This window comes from Crinia signifera, chromosome 6 (assembly GCF_055691185.1).
Source record: "Crinia signifera chromosome 6, ASM5569118v1, whole genome shotgun sequence".
Lineage (NCBI taxonomy): Eukaryota > Metazoa > Chordata > Amphibia > Anura > Myobatrachidae > Crinia > Crinia signifera.
Genome location: NC_139222.1, coordinates 278,572,513 through 278,600,118, shown reverse-complemented (window position 1 = coordinate 278,600,118; position 27,606 = coordinate 278,572,513). Strand labels below are relative to the sequence as shown.

The window sequence follows — 27,606 nt, the reverse complement described above, 5'->3', positions numbered from 1 at the left end:
CCTACCCCTCTTATCCTATTGTTTTGCATACGCCGGGTGCGTGTGGCCACAGCTTGTTCGCCAAGGTGCACGCACCCAAGTGTGCAGGCGCAGAGGGGCGCAGAGAGCTGTCCCGGCCATTTGCATATGGGAACGCCCAGCATTTCATGGGTGTTACCAGGGGAAAACTGGGCCAATGACGCGCGTGCGATGGCAGGCAGCTGACATCACCGGTTGTCAGCTGCCCGCCCACTTCCTTCAGAGTACACACACACGCTCTCTAAGCGACCTTAGACATGCATGTGCCTTCCACATCATCCGATGGCAAGCAACTATCGATTGATGTGGTCTTCCCCCACAGCCTGCGAATGGATGTTTGAGTCACGCTGTGAATGGGTGGCTGGGGGTTCTACTGCTACTGTCCACTGCCCTCCAATACTGAAGCAAACGCCCCGGGGAGTGCGAAACGCACGTGGGTATACACATGTGCGCATTCACACATGCACAAACACACACCATCAGCCGGGGGATCGAATTCAACCCGCTACGAGCGGGTCACCTGTGTTCAAGTATGATATGTGACCCTAAGTCACCTGTGTTAAAGTATAATATGTACCGGTTTGTTGCTAAACCCTGGCATTGGGAACCAGTGAGCGACTGGATCCGCCAGAGTTACAACTGCATCAGGGAGTGACTATAACTGTGTGCAGGGGGCCTATGGGGAATGCTCAGACATTATGGACATATTATTATTTCATACAGTTTATTATTCTGTCCTCAAAGCTGAGAATATTGGGGTGGATTCCACTCACTGTGCAGTGAATGGCGCCAGGAGGGAGCTCCCACAGTTACAGTCATCAGCGCGTTGCTAACACCAATTAGTGGATTTCTGCGCACACCTCTCCTGGGGGGGGGGGGGGGGGGGGGGAGAGATCATGCGCATATATTCCAGCAATGCTGTGTTGTGCCCTATTGCCAAGCCAACAGCATTGTGGTGGAATATGCCGGTTCTCACCGCACCAGCGAGTACCGACATTCTCCAACAGAGCCGTTGTGAATTCAATCTCATTGTGTCAGACGTTAATGTAAATATCTTTGTTACAGATTCTGAAAGTAAACCCACAGATGCCCCCGGCGGTGAGTATACAGATAGTATAACAGTGATACCTGCCCCCCGGTGGTCAGTATACAGATAGTATAACAGTGATACCTGCCCCCCGGTGGTCAGTATACAGATAGTATAACAGTGATACCTGCCCCCGGTGGTCAGTATACAGATAGTATAACAGTGACACCTGCCCCCGGTGGTCAGTATACAGATAGTATAACAGTGACGCCTGCCTCCGGTGGTCAGTATACAGATACTATAACAGTGACGCCTGCCTCCGGTGGTCAGTATACAGATAGTATAACAGTGACGCCTGCCCCCGGTGGTCAGTATACAGATAGTATAACAGTGATACCTGCCCCCCGGTGGTCAGTATACAGATAGTATAACAGAGATACCTGCCCCCCGGTGGTCAGTATACAGATAGTATAACAGTGATACCTGCCCCCCGGTGGTCAGTATACAGATAGTATAACAGTGATACCTGCCCCCCGGTGGTCAGTATACAGATAGTATAACAGTGATACCAGCCCCCCGGTGGTCAGTATACAGATAGTATAACAGTGACACCTGCCCCCGGTGGTCAGTATACAGATAGTATAACAGTGACGCCTGCCTCCGGTGGTCAGTATACAGATACTATAACAGTGACGCCTGCCTCCGGTGGTCAGTATACAGATAGTATAACAGTGACGCCTGCCCCCGGTGGTCAGTATACAGATAGTATAACAGTGATACCTGCCCCCCGGTGGTCAGTATACAGATAGTATAACAGTGACGCCTGCCCCGGTGGTCAGTATACAGATAGTATAACAGTGATAACTGCCCCCCGGTGGTCAGTAAACAGATAGTATAACAGTGACGCCTGCCCCCGGTGGTCAGTATACAGATAGTATAACAGTGACGCCTGCCTCCGGTGGTCAGTATACAGATAGTATAACAGTGACGCCTGCCTCCGGTGGTCAGTATACAGATAGTATAACAGTGACGCCTGCCTCCGGTGGTCAGTATACAGATAGTATAACAGTGACACCTGCCCCCGGTGGTCAGTATACAGATAGTATAACAGTGACGCCTGCCCCCGGTGGTCAGTATACAGATAGTATAACAGTGACGCCTGCCTCCGGTGGTCAGTATACAGATAGTATAACAGTGACACCTGCCCCCACTGGTCAGTATACAGATAGTATAACAGTGATACCTGCCCCGGTGGTCAGTATACAGATAGTATAACAGTGATGCCTGCCCCCGGTGGTCAGTATACAGATAGTATAACAGTGACGCCTGCCCCCGGTGGTCAGTATACAGATAGTATAACAGTGACGCCTGCCCCCGGTGGTCAGTATACAGATAGTATAACAGTGACGCCTGCCCCCGGTGGTCAGTATACAGATAGTATAACAGTGACGCCTGCCCCCGGTGGTCAGTATACAGATAGTATAACAGTGACGCCTGCCCCCGGTGGTCAGTATACAGATAGTATAACAGTGACGCCTGCCCCCGGTGGTCAGTATACAGATAGTATAACAGTGACGCCTGCCTCCGGTGGTCAGTATACAGATAGTATAACAGTGACACCTGCCCCCACTGGTCAGTATACAGATAGTATAACAGTGATACCTGCCCTGGTGGTCAGTATACAGATAGTATAACAGTGATACCTGCCCCCGGTGGTCAGTATACAGATAGTATAACAGTGACGCCTGCCCCCAGTGGTCAGTATACAGATAGTATAACAGTGACGCCTGCCCCCGGTGGTCAGTATAAGGATAGTATAACAGTGATGCCTGCCCCCAGGAGGTCAGTATACATATAGTATAACAGTGATACCTGCCCCCGGTGGTCAGTATACAGATAGTATAACAGTGATAACTGCCCCCGATAGTCAGTACACACATAGTATAACAGTGATACCTGCCCCCGGTGGTCAGTATACAGATACTATAACAGTGATGCCTGCCTCCGGTGGTCAGTATACAGATAGTATAACAGTGACACCTGCCCCCGGTGGTAAGTATACAGATAGTATAACAGTGACACCTGCCCCCAGTGGTAAGTATACAGATAGTATAACAGTGATACCTGCCCCCGGTGGTCAGTATACAGATAGTATAACAGTGACACCTGCCCCCGGTGGTCAGTATACAGATAGTATAACAGTGATGCCTGCCTCTGGTGGTCAGTATACAGATAGTATAACAGTGATGCCTGCCTCCGGTGGTCAGTATACAGATAGTATAACAGTGATACCTGCCCCCTGTGGTCAGTGATACCTGCCCCCGGTGGTCAGTATACAGATAGTATAACAGTGATACCTGCCCCCCGGTGGTCAGTATACAGATAGTATAACAGTGATACCTGCCCCCGGTGGTCAGTATACAGATAGTATAACAGTGACACCTGCCCCCGGTGGTCAGTATACAGATAGTATAACAGTGACGCCTGCCTCCGGTGGTCAGTATACAGATACTATAACAGTGACGCCTGCCTCCGGTGGTCAGTATACAGATAGTATAACAGTGACGCCTGCCCCCGGTGGTCAGTATACAGATAGTATAACAGTGATACCTGCCCCCCGGTGGTCAGTATACAGATAGTATAACAGTGATACCAGCCCCCCGGTGGTCAGTATACAGATAGTATAACAGTGATACCTGCCCCCCGGTGGTCAGTATACAGATAGTATAACAGTGATACCTGCCCCCCGGTGGTCAGTATACAGATAGTATAACAGTGATACCAGCCCCCCGGTGGTCAGTATACAGATAGTATAACAGTGACACCTGCCCCCGGTGGTCAGTATACAGATAGTATAACAGTGACGCCTGCCTCCGGTGGTCAGTATACAGATACTATAACAGTGACGCCTGCCTCCGGTGGTCAGTATACAGATAGTATAACAGTGACGCCTGCCCCCGGTGGTCAGTATACAGATAGTATAACAGTGATACCTGCCCCCCGGTGGTCAGTATACAGATAGTATAACAGTGACGCCTGCCCCGGTGGTCAGTATACAGATAGTATAACAGTGATAACTGCCCCCCGGTGGTCAGTAAACAGATAGTATAACAGTGACGCCTGCCCCCGGTGGTCAGTATACAGATAGTATAACAGTGACGCCTGCCTCCGGTGGTCAGTATACAGATAGTATAACAGTGACGCCCGCCTCCGGTGGTCAGTATACAGATAGTATAACAGTGACGCCTGCCTCCGGTGGTCAGTATACAGATAGTATAACAGTGACACCTGCCCCCGGTGGTCAGTATACAGATAGTATAACAGTGACGCCTGCCCCCGGTGGTCAGTATACAGATAGTATAACAGTGACGCCTGCCTCCGGTGGTCAGTATACAGATAGTATAACAGTGACACCTGCCCCCACTGGTCAGTATACAGATAGTATAACAGTGACACCTGCCCCGGTGGTCAGTATACAGATAGTATAACAGTGATGTCTGCCCCCGGTGGTCAGTATACAGATAGTATAACAGTGACGCCTGCCCCCGGTGGTCAGTATACAGATAGTATAACAGTGACGCCTGCCCCCGGTGGTCAGTATACAGATAGTATAACAGTGACGCCTGCCCCCGGTGGTCAGTATACAGATAGTATAACAGTGACGCCTGCCCCCGGTGGTCAGTATACAGATAGTATAACAGTGACGCCTGCCCCCGGTGGTCAGTATACAGATAGTATAACAGTGACGCCTGCCCCCGGTGGTCAGTATACAGATAGTATAACAGTGACGCCTGCCCCCGGTGGTCAGTATACAGATAGTATAACAGTGACGCCTGCCCCCGGTGGTCAGTATACAGATAGTATAACAGTGACGCCTGCCTCCGGTGGTCAGTATACAGATAGTATAACAGTGACACCTGCCCCCACTGGTCAGTATACAGATAGTATAACAGTGATACCTGCCCTGGTGGTCAGTATACAGATAGTATAACAGTGATACCTGCCCCCGGTGGTCAGTATACAGATAGTATAACAGTGACGCCTGCCCCCAGTGGTCAGTATACAGATAGTATAACAGTGACGCCTGCCCCCGGTGGTCAGTATAAGGATAGTATAACAGTGATGCCTGCCCCCAGGAGGTCAGTATACATATAGTATAACAGTGATACCTGCCCCCGGTGGTCAGTATACAGATAGTATAACAGTGATAACTGCCCCCGATAGTCAGTACACACATAGTATAACAGTGATACCTGCCCCCGGTGGTCAGTATACAGATACTATAACAGTGATGCCTGCCTCCGGTGGTCAGTATACAGATAGTATAACAGTGACACCTGCCCCCGGTGGTAAGTATACAGATAGTATAACAGTGACACCTGCCCCCAGTGGTAAGTATACAGATAGTATAACAGTGATACCTGCCCCCGGTGGTCAGTATACAGATAGTATAACAGTGACACCTGCCCCCGGTGGTCAGTATACAGATAGTATAACAGTGATGCCTGCCTCTGGTGGTCAGTATACAGATAGTATAACAGTGATGCCTGCCTCCGGTGGTCAGTATACAGATAGTATAACAGTGATACCTGCCCCCTGTGGTCAGTGATACCTGCCCCCGGTGGTCAGTATACAGATAGTATACCAGTGATACCTGCCCCCGGTGGTCAGTATACAGATAGTATAACAGTGACGCCTGCCCCCGATGGTCAGTATACAGATAGTATAACAGTGACGCCTGCCCCCGGTGGTCAGTATACAGATAGTATAACAGTGACGCCTGCCCCCGGTGGTCAGTATACAGATACTATAACAGTGACGCCTGCCTCCGGTGGTCAGTATACAGATACTATAACAGTGACGCCTGCCTCCGGTGGTCAGTATACAGATAGTATAACAGTGACGCCTGCCCCTGGTGGTCAGTATACAGATACTATAACAGTGACGCCTGCCTCCGGTGGTCAGTATACAGATAGTATAACAGTGACGCCTGCCTCCGGTGGTCAGTATACAGATAGTATAACAGTGACGCCTGCCCCCGATGGTCAGTATACAGATAGTATAACAGTGACGCCTGCCCCCGGTGGTCAGTATACAGATAGTATAACAGTGACGCCTGCCCCCGGTAGTCAGTACACAGATAGTATAACAGTGACGCCTGCCCCCGGTGGTCAGTACACAGATAGTATAACAGTGACGCCTGCCCCCGGTGGTCAGTATACAGATAGTATAACAGTGACGCCTGCCCCCGGTGGTCAGTATACAGATAGTATAACAGTGACGCCTGCCCCCGGTGGTCAGTATACAGATAGTATAACAGTGACGCCTGCCCCCGGTGGTCAGTATACAGATAGTATAACAGTGACGCCTGCCCCCGGTGGTCAGTATACAGATAGTAAAACAGTGACGCCTGCCCCCGGTGGTCAGTATACAGATAGTATAACAGTGACGCCTGCCCTTGGTGGTCAGCATACAGATAGTATAACAGTGACGCCTGCCTCCGGTGGTCAGTATACAGATAGTATAACAGTGACACCTGCCCCCTGTGGTAAGTATACAGATAGTATAACAGTGACACCTGCCCCCGGTGGTCAGTATACAGATAGTATAACAGTGATGCCTGCCTCCGGTGGTCAGTAAACAGATAGTATAACAGTGATACCTGCCCCCTGTGATAAGTATACAGATAGTATAACAGTGACACCTGCCCCCGGTGGTCAGTATACAGATAGTATAACAGTGACACCTGCCCCCCGGTGGTCAGTATACAGATAGTATAACAGTGACGCCTGCCCCCGGTGGTCAGTATACAGATAGTATAACAGTGACGCCTGCCCCCGGTGGTCAGTATACAGATAGTATAACAGTGATACCTGCCCCCTGTGATAAGTATACAGATAGTATAACAGTGACACCTGCCCCCGGTGGTCAGTATACAGATAGTATAACAGTGACGCCTGCCCCCCGGTGGTCAGTATACAGATAGTATAACAGTGACGCCTGCCCCCGGTGGTCAGTATACAGATAGTATAACAGTGATGCCTGCCTCTGATGGTCAGTATACAGATAGTATAACAGTGATGCCTGCCTCCGGTGGTCAGTATACAGATAGTATAACAGTGACACCTGCCCCCTGTGGTCAGTGATACCTGCCCCCGGTGGTCAGTATACAGATAGTATACCAGTGATACCTGCCCCCGGTGGTCAGTATACAGATAGTATAACAGTGACGCCTGCCCCCGATGGTCAGTATACAGATAGTATAACAGTGACGCCTGCCCCCGGTGGTCAGTATACAGATAGTATAACAGTGATGCCTGCCCCCGGTGGTCAGTATACAGATACTATAACAGTGACGCCTGCCTCCGGTGGTCAGTATACAGATACTATAACAGTGACGCCTGCCTCCGGTGGTCAGTATACAGATAGTATAACAGTGACGCCTGCCCCCGGTGGTCAGTATACAGATAGTATAACAGTGACGCCTGCCCCCGGTGGTCAATATACAGATAGTATAACAGTGACGCCTGCCTCCGGTGGTCAGTATACAGATAGTATAACAGTGACGCCTGCCCCCGGTGGTCAGTATACAGATAGTATAACAGTGACGCCTGCCCCCGGTGGTCAGTATACAGATACTATAACAGTGACGCCTGCCTCCGGTGGTCAGTATACAGATAGTATAACAGTGACGCCTGCCCCTGGTGGTCAGTATACAGATAGTATAACAGTGACGCCTGCCTCCGGTGGTCAGTATACAGATAGTATAACAGTGACACCTGCCTCCGGTGGTCAGTATACAGACACTATAACAGTGACGCCTGCCTCCGGTGGTCAGTATACAGATAGTATAACAGTGACGCCTGCCCCCGGTGGTCAGTATACAGATAGTATAACAGTGACGCCTGCCTCCGGTGGTCAGTATACACATAGTATAACAGTGATACCTGCCCCCGGTGGTCAGTATACAGATACTATAACAGTGATGCCTGCCTCCGGTGGTCAGTATACATATAGTATAACAGTGACGCCTGCCCCCGATGGTCAGTATACAGATAGTATAACAGTGACGCCTGCCCCCGGTGGTCAGTATACAGATAGTATAACAGTGACGCCTGCCTCCGGTTGTCAGTAAACAGATAGTATAACAGTGATACCTGCCCCCTGTGATAAGTATACAGATAGTATAACAGTGACGCCTGCCCCCGGTGGTCAGTATACAGATAGTATAACAGTGATGCCTGCCTCTGGTGGTCAGTATACAGATAGTATAACAGTGATGCCTGCCTCCGGTGGTCAGTATACAGATAGTATAACAGTGATACCTGCCCCCTGTGGTCAGTGATACCTGCCCCCGGTGGTCAGTATACAGATAGTATACCAGTGATACCTGCCCCCGGTGGTCAGTATACAGATAGTATAACAGTGACACCTGCCCCCGATGGTCAGTATACAGATAGTATAACAGTGACGCCTGCCCCCGGTGGTCAGTATACAGATAGTATAACAGTGACACCTGCCCCCGGTGGTCAGTATACAGATAGTATAACAGTGACGCCTGCCCCCGGTGGTCAGTATACAGATAGTATAACAGTGACACCTGTCTCCGGTGGTCAGTAAACAGATAGTATAACAGTGATACCTGAACCCGGTGGTCAGTATACAGATAGTATAACGGTGACGCCTGCCCCCGGTGGTAAGTATACAGATAGTATAACAGTGACGCCTGCCCCCGATGGTCAGTATACAGATAGTATAACAGTGACGCCTGCCCCCGGTGGTCAGTATACAGATAGTATAACAGTGACGCCTGTCCTTGGTGGTCAGTATACAGATAGTATAACAGGGACGCCTTCCCCCGGTGGTCGGTATACAGATAGTATAACAGTGATGCCTGCCCCCAGGAGGTCAGTATACAGATAGTATAACAGTGATACCTGCCCCCCAGGAGGTCAGTATACAGATAGTATAACAGGGATACCTGCCCCCGGTGGTCAGTATACAGATAGTATAACAGTGACACCTGCCTCCGGCGGTGAGTATACAGATAGTATAACAGTGATGCCTGCCCCCGGTGGTCAGTATACAGATACTATAACAGTGACGCCTGCCTCCGGTGGTCAGTATACAGATACTATAACAGTGACGCCTGCCCCCGGTGGTCAGTATACAGATAGTATAACAGTGACGCCTGCCCCCGGTGGTCAGTATACAGATAGTATAACAGTGACGCCTGCCCCCGGTGGTCAGTATACAGATAGTATAACAGTGACGCCTGCCTCCGGTGGTCAGTATACAGATAGTATAACAGTGACGCCTGCCCCCGGTGGTCAGTATACAGATAGTATAACAGTGACGCCTGCCTCCGGTGGTCAGTAAACAGATAGTATAACAGTGATACCTGCCCCCGGTGGTCAGTATACAGATACTATAACAGTGATGCCTGCCTCCGGTGGTAAGTATACAGATAGTATAACAGTGACGCCTGCCCCCGATGGTCAGTATACAGATAGTATAACAGTGACGCCTGCCCCCGGTGGTCAGTATACAGATAGTATAACAGTGACGCCTGCCTCCGGTTGTCAGTAAACAGATAGTATAACAGTGATACCTGCCCCCTGTGATAAGTATACAGATAGTATAACAGTGACGCCTGCCCCCGGTGGTCAGTATACAGATAGTATAACAGTGATGCCTGCCTCTGGTGGTCAGTATACAGATAGTATAACAGTGATGCCTGCCTCCGGTGGTCAGTACACAGATAGTATAACAGTGACACCTGCCCCCGGTGGTCAGTATACAGATAGTATAACAGTGACGCCTGCCTCCAGTGGTCAGTATACAGATAGTATAACAGTGACGCCTGCCTCCAGTGGTCAGTATACAGATAGTATAACAGTGATACCTGCCCCCTGTGGTCAGTGATACCTGCCCCCGGTGGTCAGTATACAGATAGTATACCAGTGATACCTGCCCCCGGTGGTCAGTATACAGATAGTATAACAGTGACACCTGCCCCCGATGGTCAGTATACAGATAGTATAACAGTGACGCCTTCCCCCGGTGGTCAGTATACAGATAGTATAACAGTGACGCCTGCCCCCGGTGGTCAGTATACAGATAGTATAACAGTGACGCCTGCCCCCGGTGGTCAGTATACAGATAGTATAACAGTGACGCCTGCCTCCGGTGGTCAGTATACAGATAGTATAACAGTGATACCTGCCCCCGGTGGTCAGTATACAGATAGTATAACAGTGACGCCTGCCCCCGGTGGTCAGTATACAGATAGTATAACAGTGACGCCTGCCCCCGGTGGTCAGTATACAGATAGTATAACAGTGACGCCTGCCCCCGGTGGTCAGTATACAGATAGTATAACAGTGACGCCTGCCCCCGGTGGTCAGTATACAGATAGTATAACAGTCACACCTGCCCCCGGTGGTCAGTATACAGATAGTATAACAGTGACGCCTGCCTCCGGTGGTCAGTATACAGATAGTATAACAGGGAGACCTGCCCCCGGTGGTCAGTATACAGATAGTATAACAGTGACGCCTGCCCCCGGTGGTCAGTATACAGATAGTATAACAGTGACGCCTGCCCCCGGTGGTCAGTATACAGATAGTATAACAGTGACGCCTGCCCCCGGTGGTCAGTATACAGATAGTATAACAGTGACGCCTGCCCCCGGTGGTCAGTATACAGATAGTATAACAGTCACACCTGCCCCCGGTGGTCAGTATACAGATAGTATAACAGTGACGCCTGCCCCCGGTGGTCAGTATACAGATAGTATAACAGTGACGCCTGCCCCCGGTGGTCAGTATACAGATACTATAACAGTGACGCCTGCCTCCGGTGGTAAGTATACAGATAGTATAACAGTGACGCCTGCCCCCGGTGGTCAGTATACAGATACTATAACAGTGACGCCTGCCTCCGGTGGTAAGTATACAGATAGTATAACAGTGACGCCTGCCCCCGATGGTCAGTATACAGATAGTATAGCAGTGACGCCTGCCCCCGGTGGTCAGTATACAGATAGTATAACAGGGACGCCTGCCCCCGGTGGTCGGTATACAGATAGTATAACAGTGATGCCTGCCCCCAGGAGGTCAGTATACAGATAGTATAACAGTGATACCTGCCCCCCAGGAGGTCAGTATACAGATAGTATAACAGGGACACCTGCCCCCGGTGGTCAGTATACAGATAGTATAACAGTGACACCTGCCCCCGGTGGTCAGTATACAGATAGTATAACAGTGACGCCTGCCTCCGGTAGTCAGTATACAGGTACTATAACAGTGACGCCTGCCTCCGGTGGTCAGTATACAGATAGTATAACAGTGACACCTGCCCCCGATGGTCAGTATACAGATAGTATAACAGTGACGCCTTCCCCCGGTGGTCAGTATACAGATAGTATAACAGTGACGCCTGCCCCCGGTGGTCAGTATACAGATAGTATAACAGTGACGCCTGCCCCCGGTGGTCAGTATACAGATAGTATAACAGTGACGCCTGCCTCCGGTGGTCAGTATACAGATAGTATAACAGTGATACCTGCCCCCGGTGGTCAGTATACAGATAGTATAACAGTGACGCCTGCCCCCGGTGGTCAGTATACAGATAGTATAACAGTGATACCTGCCCCCGGTGGTCAGTATACAGATAGTATAACAGTGACGCCTGCCCCCGGTGGTCAGTATACAGATAGTATAACAGTGATGCCTGCCTCTGGTGGTCAGTATACAGATAGTATAACAGTGATGCCTGCCTCCGGTGGTCAGTACACAGATAGTATAACAGTGACACCTGCCCCCGGTGGTCAGTATACAGATAGTATAACAGTGACGCCTGCCTCCAGTGGTCAGTATACAGATAGTATAACAGTGACGCCTGCCTCCAGTGGTCAGTATACAGATAGTATAACAGTGATACCTGCCCCCTGTGGTCAGTGATACCTGCCCCCGGTGGTCAGTATACAGATAGTATACCAGTGATACCTGCCCCCGGTGGTCAGTATACAGATAGTATAACAGTGACACCTGCCCCCGATGGTCAGTATACAGATAGTATAACAGTGACGCCTTCCCCCGGTGGTCAGTATACAGATAGTATAACAGTGACGCCTGCCCCCGGTGGTCAGTATACAGATAGTATAACAGTGACGCCTGCCCCCGGTGGTCAGTATACAGATAGTATAACAGTGACGCCTGCCTCCGGTGGTCAGTATACAGATAGTATAACAGTGATGCCTGCCCCCGGTGGTCAGTATACAGATAGTATAACAGTGACACCTGCCCCCGATGGTCAGTATACAGATAGTATAACAGTGACGCCTTCCCCCGGTGGTCAGTATACAGATAGTATAACAGTGACGCCTGCCCCCGGTGGTCAGTATACAGATAGTATAACAGTGACGCCTGCCCCCGGTGGTCAGTATACAGATAGTATAACAGTGACGCCTGCCTCCGGTGGTCAGTATACAGATAGTATAACAGTGATACCTGCCCCCGGTGGTCAGTAAACAGATAGTATAACAGTGACGCCTGCCCCCGGTGGTCAGTATACAGATAGTATAACAGTGACGCCTGCCCCCGGTGGTCAGTATACAGATAGTATAACAGTGACGCCTGCCCCCGGTGGTCAGTATACAGATAGTATAACAGTGACGCCTGCCCCCGGTGGTCAGTATACAGATAGTATAACAGTCACACCTGCCCCCGGTGGTCAGTATACAGATAGTATAACAGTGACGCCTGCCTCCGGTGGTCAGTATACAGATAGTATAACAGGGAGACCTGCCCCCGGTGGTCAGTATACAGATAGTATAACAGTGACGCCTGCCCCCGGTGGTCAGTATACAGATAGTATAACAGTGACGCCTGCCCCCGGTGGTCAGTATACAGATAGTATAACAGTGACGCCTGCCCCCGGTGGTCAGTATACAGATAGTATAACAGTGACGCCTGCCCCCGGTGGTCAGTATACAGATAGTATAACAGTCACACCTGCCCCCGGTGGTCAGTATACAGATAGTATAACAGTGACGCCTGCCCCCGGTGGTCAGTATACAGATAGTATAACAGTGACGCCTGCCCCCGGTGGTCAGTATACAGATACTATAACAGTGACGCCTGCCTCCGGTGGTAAGTATACAGATAGTATAACAGTGACGCCTGCCCCCGGTGGTCAGTATACAGATACTATAACAGTGACGCCTGCCTCCGGTGGTAAGTATACAGATAGTATAACAGTGACGCCTGCCCCCGATGGTCAGTATACAGATAGTATAGCAGTGACGCCTGCCCCCGGTGGTCAGTATACAGATAGTATAACAGGGACGCCTGCCCCCGGTGGTCGGTATACAGATAGTATAACAGTGATGCCTGCCCCCAGGAGGTCAGTATACAGATAGTATAACAGTGATACCTGCCCCCCAGGAGGTCAGTATACAGATAGTATAACAGGGACACCTGCCCCCGGTGGTCAGTATACAGATAGTATAACAGTGACACCTGCCCCCGGTGGTCAGTATACAGATAGTATAACAGTGACGCCTGCCTCCGGTAGTCAGTATACAGGTACTATAACAGTGACGCCTGCCTCCGGTGGTCAGTATACAGATAGTATAACAGTGACACCTGCCCCCGATGGTCAGTATACAGATAGTATAACAGTGACGCCTTCCCCCGGTGGTCAGTATACAGATAGTATAACAGTGACGCCTGCCCCCGGTGGTCAGTATACAGATAGTATAACAGTGACGCCTGCCCCCGGTGGTCAGTATACAGATAGTATAACAGTGACGCCTGCCTCCGGTGGTCAGTATACAGATAGTATAACAGTGATACCTGCCCCCGGTGGTCAGTATACAGATAGTATAACAGTGACGCCTGCCCCCGGTGGTCAGTATACAGATAGTATAACAGTGACGCCTGCCCCCGGTGGTCAGTATACAGATAGTATAACAGTGACGCCTGCCCCCGGTGGTCAGTATACAGATAGTATAACAGTGACGCCTGCCCCCGGTGGTCAGTATACAGATAGTATAACAGTCACACCTGCCCCCGGTGGTCAGTATACAGATAGTATAACAGTGACGCCTGCCTCCGGTGGTCAGTATACAGATAGTATAACAGGGAGACCTGCCCCCGGTGGTCAGTATACAGATAGTATAACAGTGACGCCTGCCCCCGGTGGTCAGTATACAGATAGTATAACAGTGACGCCTGCCCCCGGTGGTCAGTATACAGATAGTATAACAGTGACGCCTGCCCCCGGTGGTCAGTATACAGATAGTATAACAGTGACGCCTGCCCCCGGTGGTCAGTATACAGATAGTATAACAGTCACACCTGCCCCCGGTGGTCAGTATACAGATAGTATAACAGTGACGCCTGCCCCGGTGGTCAGTATACAGATAGTATAACAGTGACGCCTGCCCCCGGTGGTCAGTATACAGATACTATAACAGTGACGCCTGCCTCCGGTGGTAAGTATACAGATAGTATAACAGTGACGCCTGCCCCCGATGGTCAGTATACAGATAGTATAGCAGTGACGCCTGCCCCCGGTGGTCAGTATACAGATAGTATAACAGGGACGCCTGCCCCCGGTGGTCGGTATACAGATAGTATAACAGTGATGCCTGCCCCCAGGAGGTCAGTATACAGATAGTATAACAGTGATACCTGCCCCCCAGGAGGTCAGTATACAGATAGTATAACAGGGACACCTGCCCCCGGTGGTCAGTATACAGATAGTATAACAGTGACACCTGCCCCCGGTGGTCAGTATACAGATAGTATAACAGTGACGCCTGCCTCCGGTAGTCAGTATACAGGTACTATAACAGTGACGCCTGCCTCCGGTGGTCAGTATACAGATAGTATAACAGTGATACCTGCCCCCGGTGGTCAGTATACAGATAGTATAACAGTGACGCCTGCCCCCGGTGGTCAGTATACAGATAGTATAACAGTGACGCCTGCCTCCGGTGGTCAGTATACAGGTAGTATAACAGTGACGCCTGCCTCCGGTGGTCAGTATACAGGTAGTATAACAGTGACGCCTGCCCCCGGTGGTCAGTATACAGATACTATAACAGTGACGCCTGCCCCCGGTGGTCAGTATACAGATAGTATAACAGTGACGCCTGCCCCCGGTGGTCAGTAGACAGATAGTATAACAGTTACACCTGCCCCCCGGTGGTCAGTATACAGATAGTATAACAGTGACACCTGCCCCCCGGTGGTCAGTATACAGATAGTATAACAGTGACGCCTGCCCCCGGTGGTAAGTATACAGATAGTATAACAGTGACACCTGCCTCCGGTGGTCAGTATACAGATAGTATAACAGTGACGCCTGCCTCCGGTGGTCAGTATACAGATAGTATAACAGTGACGCCTGCCCACGGTGGTCTGTATACAGATAGTATAACAGTGACGCCTGCCCCCGGTGGTCAGTACACAGATAGTATAACAGTGACGCCTGCCCCCGGTGGTCAGTATACAGATAGTATAACAGTGACGCCTGCCCCCGGTAGTCAGTACACAGATAGTATAACAGTGACGCCTGCCCCCGGTGGTCAGTATACAGATAGTATAACAGTGACGCCTGCCCCCGGTGGTCAGTATACAGATAGTATAACAGTCACACCTTCCCCCGGTGGTTAGTATACAGATAGTATAACAGTGACGCCTGCCTCCGGTGGTCAGTATACAGATAGTATAACAGGGAGACCTGCCCCCGGTGGTCAGTATACAGATAGTATAACAGTGACGCCTGCCCCCGGTGGTCAGTATACAGATAGTATAACAGTGACGCCTGCCCCCGGTGGTCAGTATACAGATAGTATAACAGTGACGCCTGCCCCCGGTGGTCAGTATACAGATAGTATAACAGTGACGCCTGCCCCCGGTGGTCAGTATACAGATAGTATAACAGTCACGCCTGCCCCCGGTGGTCAGTATACAGATAGTATAACAGTGACGCCTGCCCCCGGTGGTCAGTATACAGATACTATAACAGTGACGCCTGCCTCCGGTGGTAAGTATACAGATAGTATAACAGTGACGCCTGCCCCCGATGGTCAGTATACAGATAGTATAACAGTGACGCCTGCCCCCGGTGGTCAGTATACAGATAGTATAACAGGGACGCCTGCCCCCGGTGGTCGGTATACAGATAGTATAACAGTGATGCCTGCCCCCAGGAGGTCGGTATACAGATAGTATAACAGTGATACCTGCCCCCCAGGAGGTCAGTATACAGATAGTATAACAGGGATACCTGCCCCCGGTGGTCAGTATACAGATAGTATAACAGTGACACCTGCCCCCGGTGGTCAGTATACAGATAGTATAACAGTGATGCCTGCCTCCGGTGGTCAGTATACAGATACTATAACAGTGACGCCTGCCTCCGGTGGTCAGTATACAGATAGTATAACAGTGATGCCTGCCTCCGGTGGTCAGTATACAGATAGTATAACAGTGATGCCTGCCCCCGGTGGTCAGTATACAGATAGTATAACAGTGACGCCTTCCCCCGGTGGTCAGTATACAGATAGTATAACAGTGACGCCTGCCTCCGGTGGTCAGTATACAGGTAGTATAACAGTGACGCCTGCCCCCGGTGGTCAGTATACAGATACTATAACAGTGACGCCTGCCCCCGGTGGTCAGTATACAGATAGTATAACAGTGACGCCTGCCCCCGGTGGTCAGTAGACAGATAGTATAACAGTGACACCTGCCCCCCGGTGGTCAGTATACAGATAGTATAACAGTGACACCTGCCCCCCGGTGGTCAGTATACAGATAGTATAACAGTGACGCCTGCCCCAGGTGGTAAGTATACAGATAGTATAACAGTGACACCTGCCTCCGGTGGTCAGTATACAGATAGTATAACAGTGACGCCTGCCTCCGGTGGTCAGTATACAGATAGTATAACAGTGACGCCTGCCCACGGTGGTCAGTATACAGATAGTATAACAGTGACGCCTGCCCCCGGTGGTCAGTACACAGATAGTATAACAGTGACGCCTGCCCCCGGTGGTCAGTATACAGATAGTATAACAGTGACGCCTGCCCCCGGTAGTCAGTACACAGATAGTATAACAGTGACGCCTGCCCCCGGTGGTCAGTATACAGATAGTATAACAGTGACGCCTGCCCCCGGTGGTCAGTATACAGATAGTATAACAGTGACGCCTGCCCCCGGTGGTCAGTATACAGATAGTATAACAGTGACGCCTGCCCCCGGTGGTCAGTATACAGATAGTATAACAGTGACGCCTGCCCTTGGTGGTCAGTATACAGATAGTATAACAGGGACGCCTGCCTCCGGGGGTCAGTATACAGATAGTATAACAGTGACACCTGCCTCCAGTGGTCAGTATACAGATAGTATAACAGTGACACCTGCCCCCGGTGGTAAGTATAGAGATAGTATAACAGTGACGCCTGCCTCCGGTGGTCAGTATACAGATAGTATAACAGTGACGCCTGCCCACGGTGGTCAGTATACAGATAGTATAACAGTGACGCCTGCCCCCGGTGGTCAGTACACAGATAGTATAACAGTGACGCCTGCCCCCGGTGGTCAGTACACAGATAGTATAACAGTGTCGCCTGCCTCCGGACGTCAGTATACAGATAGTATAACAGTGACGCCTGCCTCCGGTGGTCAGTATACAGATAGTATAACAGTGACACCTGCCTCCAGTGGTCAGTATACAGATAGTATAACAGTGACGCCTGCCCCCCGTGGTCAGTATACAGATAGTATAACAGTGACGCCTGCCCCCGGTGGTCAGTATACAGATAGTATAACAGTGACACCTGCCCCCGGTGGTCAGTATACAGATAGTATAACAGTGACGCCTGCCTCCGGTGGTCAGTATACAGATAGTATAACAGTGACGCCTGCCTCCGGTGGTCAGTTTACAGATAGTATAACAGTGACACCTGCCCCCGGTGGTAAGTATAGAGATAGTATAACAGTGACGCCTGCCTCCGGTGGTCAGTATACAGATAGTATAACAGTGACGCCTGCCCACGGTGGTCAGTATACAGATAGTATAACAGTGACGCCTGCCCCCGGTGGTCAGTACACAGATAGTATAACAGTGACGCCTGCCTCCGGTGGTCAGTATACAGATAGTATAACAGTGACGCCTGCCTCCGGTGGTCAGTTTACAGATAGTATAACAGTGACACCTGCCCCCGGTGGTCAGTATACAGATAGTATAACAGTGACGCCTGCCTCCAGTGGTCAGTATACAGATAGTATAACAGTGATACCTGCCCCCCGGTGGTCAGTATATATATAATAGTGATACCTGCCCCCGTGGTGAGTATATACATAATATATAAGTGACATGTTCTTCTGGCAGTGAGTATATAGACGGTTTGGAGTCTCTGGAAGCTATAATATAAAGGCACTAATTGAAAGGAAAATACTAACGATCTATAACGCGGGATGTGTCTTGTTGCAGACTGTAAAGAGGTCCAGTATCCCTGCACCCGGATATACTCCGTGCAGAAACCAGTCAAGCAGTGCATCAGCTACCTGTGCGTCACGAGGTATGTACTGTGCACTGTACCACACACGTGGTCATATGTAACTACTCTATAGGGAACACCAAAACATGTGTAGTGTTCCCGCTAGGCTGTTTTAGCTGGGCGCTGCGCCCTGCCCCATTTTTAAAGGGCAAAATGCGCCCTACCCCTCTGCTCAAACAGCCTGCCTCCTACTCCTCTGGTGGTACCTGGGAAGCCCAGTGCCACAGTAGATAGTAATGCCCGGCGCTTCTCCGGCAGTGCAGAGCCTTCGGGAATGCCGGGTCCGCCCCTTTTCGTCACGGCGTGGCCCGGGCACTCCCCTTTTGTGACGTCTGTGGCCTGGGACCGCCCAGAACAGTGATGTCAGCGGGCCCGGTCCGCCCCCTTGACGCTGCCCCTGCCCGATCCTGTTCCTAGAAGGAACACTAGTGTGCCCATGTGCCATGTTTCCGGAGACCAGGTGCATGTGCTCTCCTGCCTGTCTTAAGCTCTCTCTGGATGGCTGGCATGTGTGATGGACCCGTATACCCGGCAGCCATTATACATATGCACCACTAGTACAAATGCTATGGTGACAAACCTGTATAACATAAGTGGCGTTCAGCATGAAACGTCTCAGCAGTGTCCATGTCCTTAAAAAGCAGGACACCGTTACAGATGTTACACAGCGTGTTCCTCTCCTGGGGGATGTATAGTGGGTTCTACTTGCCCTCTTGAAACTTATGAAGACATTTTCCTGCTCCTTCCCATATGAGATCTCTCACTGTGTATTGGCCATTTAATTTGCGCTCTGCCCCTGGGGAAGGAGACATTGCCCCAATCCCTTCGATGTAAGTTAAGTCACAGAATAAGTAGGGATGGCTATTGTTGTGTTCACCATCGATGGTAAGATTTTAGATGTCATCGATGGCACCATAACATGTAATAGATGACCATCAATGATTCAAACTATCGATTTATTTTCTCTGACTGACTGGCCTCTGGGCCAATCAGAGCCTGGGGCGGGGCTTACCAGGTGTCCAGGGTGGAGCTATGCTCCGTGTCCTATTTAGTTATGCTGTGACATCGATGGTAGGAACCATCTCTTTCTCCCCCATTGATGGCAAAACTATTCAACATCAACCATCGATGATTTTAAATCATCGATGGAGCAATGGAATCCCTAAGAATAAAGTGCCTGATATCATGCTTTGCCCTGGGGAAGGAGACATTGCCCTGATCCTTCCCATAAGGTACAGTACATGGGGAGGGTGGGCTCCAGTCGTCCTGCGCAGGGAAGGGGTTAATGCTGTCTGCCTCCGCTTCTTACTTACTCCGCCTACTCTACTTTCAGCGTGCGACGCGTGTACATGGTGAACAAGGAGATCTGCACACGGATTATGTGTAAAGAAGATGAGATCATGCAAGGTGACTGTGAACATTCAATAAGAGGGGGGTTGTGTGGGTGGGTGGAACGGGTGGGGTATGAGGTAGGTGAATGGGTGAATTTACTGCCAGCTCCATCATCTCAATCTCCTTCCTCTCTTCTTCCATGCTGCCCCGTGAACCCGTCTGCGCAGAGGAGAAGTGCCGCCAACTAGCCGGACTCCCGCCGCGCCCGCCTCCCGAGGCTGTTCCCACAGAGAGCGCCGGAAACTGAGACTTCAATAAAGACCACTTCAGTTATATCCCCCAATATTATCCGCACCAATCGTGTGCCCCAGACTCCAGAACACCGAATCTAGACCAATACTGTCACACCCCTAACCTACGTACACTCCCTTATTCCCATCACCCAGTCACACACAGAACCCATATATGGATTATAATTGGTTACTTGGGAAATACAGCAGCACGGCATTGGAGGAGGAGGCATATCAATGAGACTTCATGGGCACCAATGCCGGGGAGGAGTTGCATAGTGCTCGGTATGGCAAAAGAGAGATATGGGCACTATGCAGGGCAAGGCATGTTCCTCTCACTATATCCGGGCCGCTGTTACCCAACATATGTAATGATGTAATGATTGCAATATAAAGACATTTACTGAACCTAGTTGTGGCCTCAATTACTAAACATCTCTGATAATTCATTGTATACTTTATATGCTATACTAGTCAAAAGCCTGCCCGAATGACGGCTCAGTCCCTATCCGCTCCTACCTCCAATCTCTGTCTTTACCAAGTTTGAAACAGATTATTTTGCTTTTACTTTCTGTTAAGCAGTAATTTGGTCCGATGAGTGGCCTCTAGTGGCCACTGGCGGTACTTCACCTCCGAGGTGAGGAGGCTGGAAAACGGTCACTAGGTTGACTCAATTAAGGTCAACATACATTGGATCGAACCGACCACTGAAGGTCGACAGGGCTTAGGTTGACACCTGAAGTAGGTCGAAAGGGTTGGAAGGTCGACACATACATTAGGTCGACAACGGTCAACAGTTAAAAGGTCGACATTTTTCATTTTTTATTGAGCCACATGCCGTATTTTACACCCTTCCATCCACTACGGTGTGGTGGGAGAATATAATAGTGTCCAAAGCATGTTGAGCACAGCGAGGGGACGCGGTACACTGAGACGGTGTCCATGTCGACATTCGGGCCAAAAAACGTAAACAGCTCACGACAACCTTTTGCCGGTCGACCTTCCCATTGTTGAACTAATGCTTGTGTCAAACCTTCCAACCCTGTTGACCTTAGTTATGTTGACCTATTTCAGGTGGCAACCTAGCCCTGTTTACCTTCAGTGGTCAACCTTACTTGAGTTGACCTTCCTTGAGTTGACCTTACTTAGTTGACCTTCCTTGAGTTGACCTTACTTGAGTTGACCTTACTTAGTTGACCTTACTTGAGTTGACCTTACTTGAGTTGGCCTTACTTGAGTTGACCTTCCTTGAGTTGACCTTCCTTGAGTTGACCTTACTTGAGTTGACCTTATGACCCATACCCAGAAAGATTTAGCCTTTTATATATTTATAGACACTGTATGGCCTTTAGCGCTACTTATTTTTGTCACAGTTGAGCAATTATTGGCGGTCTGCGTATGTGTCACACTGCGCATGTGCCCCGATGGTATTGCAATGGCGGTCGCAAAGAGGATTTATTTGCAAAATGATTGATAAGCAGGGACTATTTGCAGGAAGATATAGTTAGTTTTATTAGTTTTTTTTATCGTGTTTTAATTAGTTATTTTATTTCTATAGTGCCAGCATACTCTGTAGCGCTCTATAGGGCAACTGATGTCCGTGTTCCTTGCTTGTCCCCGTAGCAGGACTGAAGGAGAACTAGCCGAGTCTGCAATAATAAATAAGTAGGGCGAGATATGATAACAGCATAGTTGACTCCTTAAAATACTAATGATCTCCCTTTCTCCCTGTAGAGTGTAGAAATCTCCCTGATTGCACCTTGCCCATATTATGCAGCTGTAGAAAAAAAATTTGGGGAAAAAAAGAAAGAAATCAGAGATAAATACATCCTAACTAGGTGATTCATCGCGCCCTACGGGCGCTCTTCACACCGTCGTAGGGGGCTGCGCCCCCTTAATTTGTGAACATTTGTATATGAGAAAGATGGTTAGAATTGTATGAAAGATGGCCTGTATTGCAACTTCAGTTATAGGTGAAATGTGTTAAAGAGAGAGCATATGATGTGGAAGGGGGTGTGTATTGTTTTGTTTAATTAAAAAGCGGTTACAGAGTAAGATGTACATTGATAATGTGGAGGGTACAGTGACATTTGTGGGTGTGGGGGGGTGCTGTGTGTGCGTGCGTGTTGTTTAGGTGTGTGTGTGCAATAGTATAATAGGGTGTTTTTGAGTCCGCGGCTCCCCACTGGCGGAGGTCACGACACAGGAAAACAGGAGGCTGGGTAGTGATAGGGGTGTGTGGGCATAAGGTGGACTAAAGAGGAGGGTGGGAGATACTGTGCAGTTTCTGCCAGTGGGTGAGGGTCCAGCGTGGCAGTACAGGATGGTGGCCCTGAGTCAGTGTCTCCTCCTACTGGGTGGGAGTTAGGGTGCATGAGAGCAGGGGGCTGGGCTATGAGGCATGATAGGGGCATGTGGGCAAAACAGCATCAGCGACTCCCCAGTGGTGGAAGTTACGGTTCAGGAGAGCAGGAAGCTGGGTAGTGATAGGGGTGTGTGAGTATACGGGGGACTAAAGAGGGGCTTAGGGGTGCCGTGAATTGCGGGAGGGGCACGGGGGTGCCGTGAATCGCGGGAGGGGCACGGGGGTGCTGTGAATCAAGGGAGGGAGGGGGCGCAGGTGTCCGCAAATCGCGGGAGATGGCGTGGGTCCGCAAAGCGCGGGAGGGGGCGTGAATCGCGCGAGGGGGGGTTGCGAATTGCGGGAGGGGGGTGCGCGGGGGTGACATGAATCGTGGGAGGGGGGCGTGAATCGCGGGAGGGGGGTGCGCGGGGGGTCCGCGATTTGCGGGAGGGGGGGCACGGGGCGCGATGAATCAACCTAGTTGGTTATATATTCTTGTAGAAGGATGGTAGGATGTTGCTGTCATTCAGAATGCATTTACATAAACAGTAATAGTAGCAGTAAAAGATCTGACTTAAAGCACCTACAGTAAAACAGAACAGGTGTTATATATTATACAAAGAATTGGTTGATGATGTCTAGGTTGACGTGCACATAGTTGTCACTGGAAAAAAATTGCCACAAGAAAAAATCAACACAGAAAGGTCAACACATGTAAATGTTGACATAAGTGTGACACCTCATTGGTGTCCATGTCGACACATGAGAATGAATATGAAAACATTCAAAAAAAGAAAAATAAATCTTCAAAAACTCATGTCAACCTTTTTCATTGTCGACCATAGCCGTGTCAGTGTTTTGCATGTGCCATTTAATCCTGGGGATGCCGTGAATCATGCGCGGGGGGGGAGGGAGAGAGGGAGGAGGTGAGGGGTGTCCACGAATCACGGGAGGATGGGTCGTGGGTGGATGCCGTGAATTGCGGGAGGGGGGGTCGCGGGGGGTGTGGGTGCCGCGAATCGTGGGAGGGGGGGCGCGGGGGGTTGCAGTGAATCGTGGGAGGGTGGGTCGCGGGGGCGGGGGGTTGCCGCAATGAAAGGAGGGGGGGTCGGGGAAAATCGCGGTAGGGGGGGTACCGCGAACCGCGGGAGGGGGGGTTGCGGGGGGTTGGCGCGAATCGTGGGAGGGGGGGTCGCAGGGTGCAGCGAATCGCAGGAGGGGGGGGTGTCACGGGGTGGGGCCGCGAATCGCGGGAGTCGCTGGGGGTGCCGCGAATTGTGGGGGGTGTGCTGCAAATCCCGGGAGGGTGCCGCAAATCGCCACAAGAAAAAATCAACACAGAAAGGTCAACACATGTAAATGTTGAAATAAGTGTGGCACTTCATTGGTGTCCATGTCGACATATGAGAATGAATATGAAAACATTCAAAAAGTGAAAAATAAATCTTCAAAACCTCATGTCAACCTTTTTCATTGTCGACCATAGCCGTGCCAGTGTTTTGCATGTGCCATTTAATCGTGGGGTTGCCGTGAATGGGGGGGGGAGGGAGGTGGGGGGTGTCTGCGAATTGCGCAGGGGGGGGGGGCGCGGGGGGTGCCGCGAATTGCGGGAGGGGGGGGTCGTGGGGGGTGGGTGACGCGAATCGCGGGAGGGGGGTCGCGTGGGGGGGGTACCGCGAATCACGGGAGGGGGTTGCTGGGGTGCCACAAATCGCCACAAGAAAAAATCAACACAGAAAGGTCAACACATTAAATGTTGACATAAGTGTGGCACTTCATTGGTGACCATGTATACACATGAGAATGAATATGAAAACATTCTTAAAATGAAAAATAAATCTTCAAAAACTCATGTCAACCTTTTTCATCATTGACCATAGCCGTGTCAGTGTTTTGCATGTGCCATTTGATCCTGGGGTTGCTGTGAATCGCGGCGGCTGGGGGGGTGGTGGTGGGGGGTGTCCACGGGAGGGGGGGTGGCGGGGGGTGTGTGTGTGTGCCATGCATTGGGGGAGGGGGGATCGCGGGGGTGGGTGCTGCGAATTGCAGGAGGGGTGGGCGCGGGGGTTGCAGCGAATCGCCGGAGGGGGGGTCGCGGGGCCGGGGGGTTTGCCGTGAATCACGGGAGGGGGGGGTGCCGCGAATCACGGGAGGGTCGCGGGGGGTGCAGGGGGGATGGGCGCGGGGGGTTGCAGTGAATCGCAGAAGGGGGGGGACGCGGGGGGGTGGGGTGCCCCGAATCGCCGGAGGGGGGGTCGTGGGGGCTGGGGTTGCCGCAAATCGTGGGTAGGGGTTCGCGGGGGAGCGCGCGAATCGTGGGAGGGGGGGCGCTCACCTGTTGTGTCTGGTGAGTAGCTGTGTCTTTGCTGGGTAACATGGGGAGGCAGAGGGTGTCTGGCACTGTGCATACCTCCCAACATGACCCATGCCAGGAGGGACACAATGCTCTGCCGCTGGACTTTCTTCCTAATGTATGATTACCTCCATCTGTGTTGAACAGGTTAATTGATAGGAAAGGTGCTTCAACACAGGTGATGGCAATCATACATTAAAAGGAAAGTGCAGGAGCAGAGCAATGTGTCCCTCCTATGACTGTGGGCTCACTGGGCTGGTTTGTCATGTGAGTCAGAGGCTCCACCCAGCGTTAGAGGGTCAGACACACTTTGAGTGACAGATGTAGCCAAATATATAAGAGATGGGATGATCAGTGGCATTTGCCTGCATTAGGTATAAGGCACAATGTAGCTACATACCTTTTACATAAGGTTTCTCGTGGCCACTTACACGGAGGAATGTGTAAAACACAATACATGAACACACCCTGACATTTATCAGTGTATTTTCTTGAACAAGTACAGTAGATCTTACTAACTTTATAAAATTGAATAAAAATGACAAGGGGCATATTCATCAATACTCACCTTAGTGCATATGCTGTTTTGTGCCGCAATTAATACAGTACATTATGGGAAGGTGCAATTTGATGGGGGGGCATATGAGGGTACATATAGCGCCTGATCGCTGATCTGCAATGTTGCGCATTAGAGACAGGTACAGTGTGATCCATCTCATTGTCTTCCAGTCAAAACTAGATGGGCCCTGAATATGTTCAGTAAAAATCTTAGCGGCCATCTTGGAATAGGTCATGAAGCCTCCCTGAAGAGCTGGAAGACTGGAGTAAGCGCAGTAGCACAATACTTTGTAAGAAATTTTTAAACAGAGCCTGGAGATTGAGTGTTTGGTCCTTGTTTTAAACCCAGAGTTTCCCAAACTCCAACATTACAGTCTAGATGGCGTAAATAATACTGCAGTCACTTTGATGTAACCATCTGGATTCAAGCATGGGAATTCTTAAACCATGGACTGTAAAGGGGCATACACACGTAGAGATCTGTGCTAAGCAATTTTGCTAAGCAATTTTGCTAAGCAATATTGCTGGTGTCAAGATCTCCCATGCAGAGCACATACACAGGCAGTGATTTGTGCTAAACAATTTTGCTAAGCAATTTTTCTTTGCAATTTTGCTTAAGCAAAAAAAGGCCAGGTAGTTGTTCAGAATGAGAGATTGCGATCAGTATCTCTCATTCTGTACACACAGAGAGATTTGCAGTCATGTGCTAAGCAATCTAACTAGATTGGGACTGCATGCACTGACTTAGTTAGCAAGAGATATTTAATCTCTCGGAGCATACACACGGAGAGATCTGTGCTTACTTTCTAAGCAATCTAGTCAGATTGCTTAGAAAATAGCACAAATTTGCTCCGTGTGTACACCCCTTTAGGGACACATTTTGGGAAAGTCCGGTCTAGCCTATATCTTTCGGATTTTTGTAGGACTGTCCCATCTCCCATATAAAGCAGAAGAACACCGTATGAAGAGCACAATTCAGAGTTAATCGCTGTTCTGCAAATTCGTAGGCCGAAATATTGTCAAATTATTGTGCATATGTATTGTACACATAGCGCATGCGCGAGCCCGACTGGAGGTGTCCTGGTCCGAGAAATGGACAGCCAGCTGACGTCCGGTTAGGTCAGCCGCCCGCGGAAGCCAGGTGCCCACCCGCGTTCGCAAGGGTATGCCCAGTGATTTCCTGTGCGCACCCAGTTTTTTCCATTGGTACACCCTACGCGCCTGCAAACCCCCGCCCCCCCCTCCGTGCGAGCGCTACGGAGATGGTGCAAGTCTCCGAAGGTGCCCGCACAGAAGCCTTGCACATGCGCTTACGCAGGGCTTCATCATCGGAACGTACGGGGGACTATTGCTAATCACAATGAGGGCCTATGTGTGTGGATTGTAAACGCATAGCGGCTGGAGGTTGACTGACAGGAACTGGCTGTTTTCTGGGAGTATCGGAAAAAGCAGGTTATGGAAATAGACAGCGACTCCAGAAGTTACCGGTGAGGCGCGAGGACGCCTTAGTGACTGCGCTCAGCTACAGCGATCATTGCAGGTCCGCTCATGTGCGCAACGTAACACGTCCCAATCATTCTCCAGCTATCAGGAGCTGTAATATCGTATGATCAGTTACATCACTGGCGCTCACTCTGTGAATGATGTCTAACAATGACTCTGTATTTTCTCAATGCCTGATGAAAGTGCAAAACAACAGCCCCCGTCTCACTTTCACATCCCCCAGACCCCGTCCTTGCACACAACAAACTGTCAACACAATGCACACATCCGCGCACCTGCTACATGTTTGTGTGCATGTCGCTGCTGTCCTCGCCCACACAGCCGCCTCTGCAGCCCCAGCCCACATCTATCAGTGCATTACGTGCCCTCAAGCATGGGGGAGGAGGCCTGTGTGCAGCCCCCTCCGACCGGCCCCCTCCTCTCTGACGGGAGCAGGACGGTCGGAGCACGAGCTTGCTCAAACCCTACTGCGCATGCGCGGATCTCCGTAAAAAATGGTGCGGCAGACAATTTTGGGGTGTTTTTCATATTGCTGCTGGTGTGGAGTGTGAGCACTAGAGCACTCAGAGTCCACTGCACTCACGCAGATTGTGGAA

At 50.4% G+C, this 27,606-nt stretch overlaps 1 protein-coding gene across 1 annotated transcript in view; it reads left to right on the top strand.

The window, feature by feature from the left end:
- The window catches only part of MFAP5 (microfibril associated protein 5), a 35,521-nt gene extending 14,871 nt beyond the window's left edge, over positions 1–20,650 (top strand). The window contains exons 5-8 of the mRNA XM_083149743.1: positions 1,084–1,116; positions 18,564–18,651; positions 19,964–20,037; positions 20,190–20,650. Of these exons, the coding sequence (XP_083005869.1) occupies positions 1,084–1,116; positions 18,564–18,651; positions 19,964–20,037; positions 20,190–20,269 (275 nt within the window). The 3' untranslated portion in view covers positions 20,270–20,650. The remainder of the gene's footprint in view (positions 1–1,083; positions 1,117–18,563; positions 18,652–19,963; positions 20,038–20,189) is intronic.
- Positions 20,651–27,606: the final 6,956 nt, after the last annotated feature.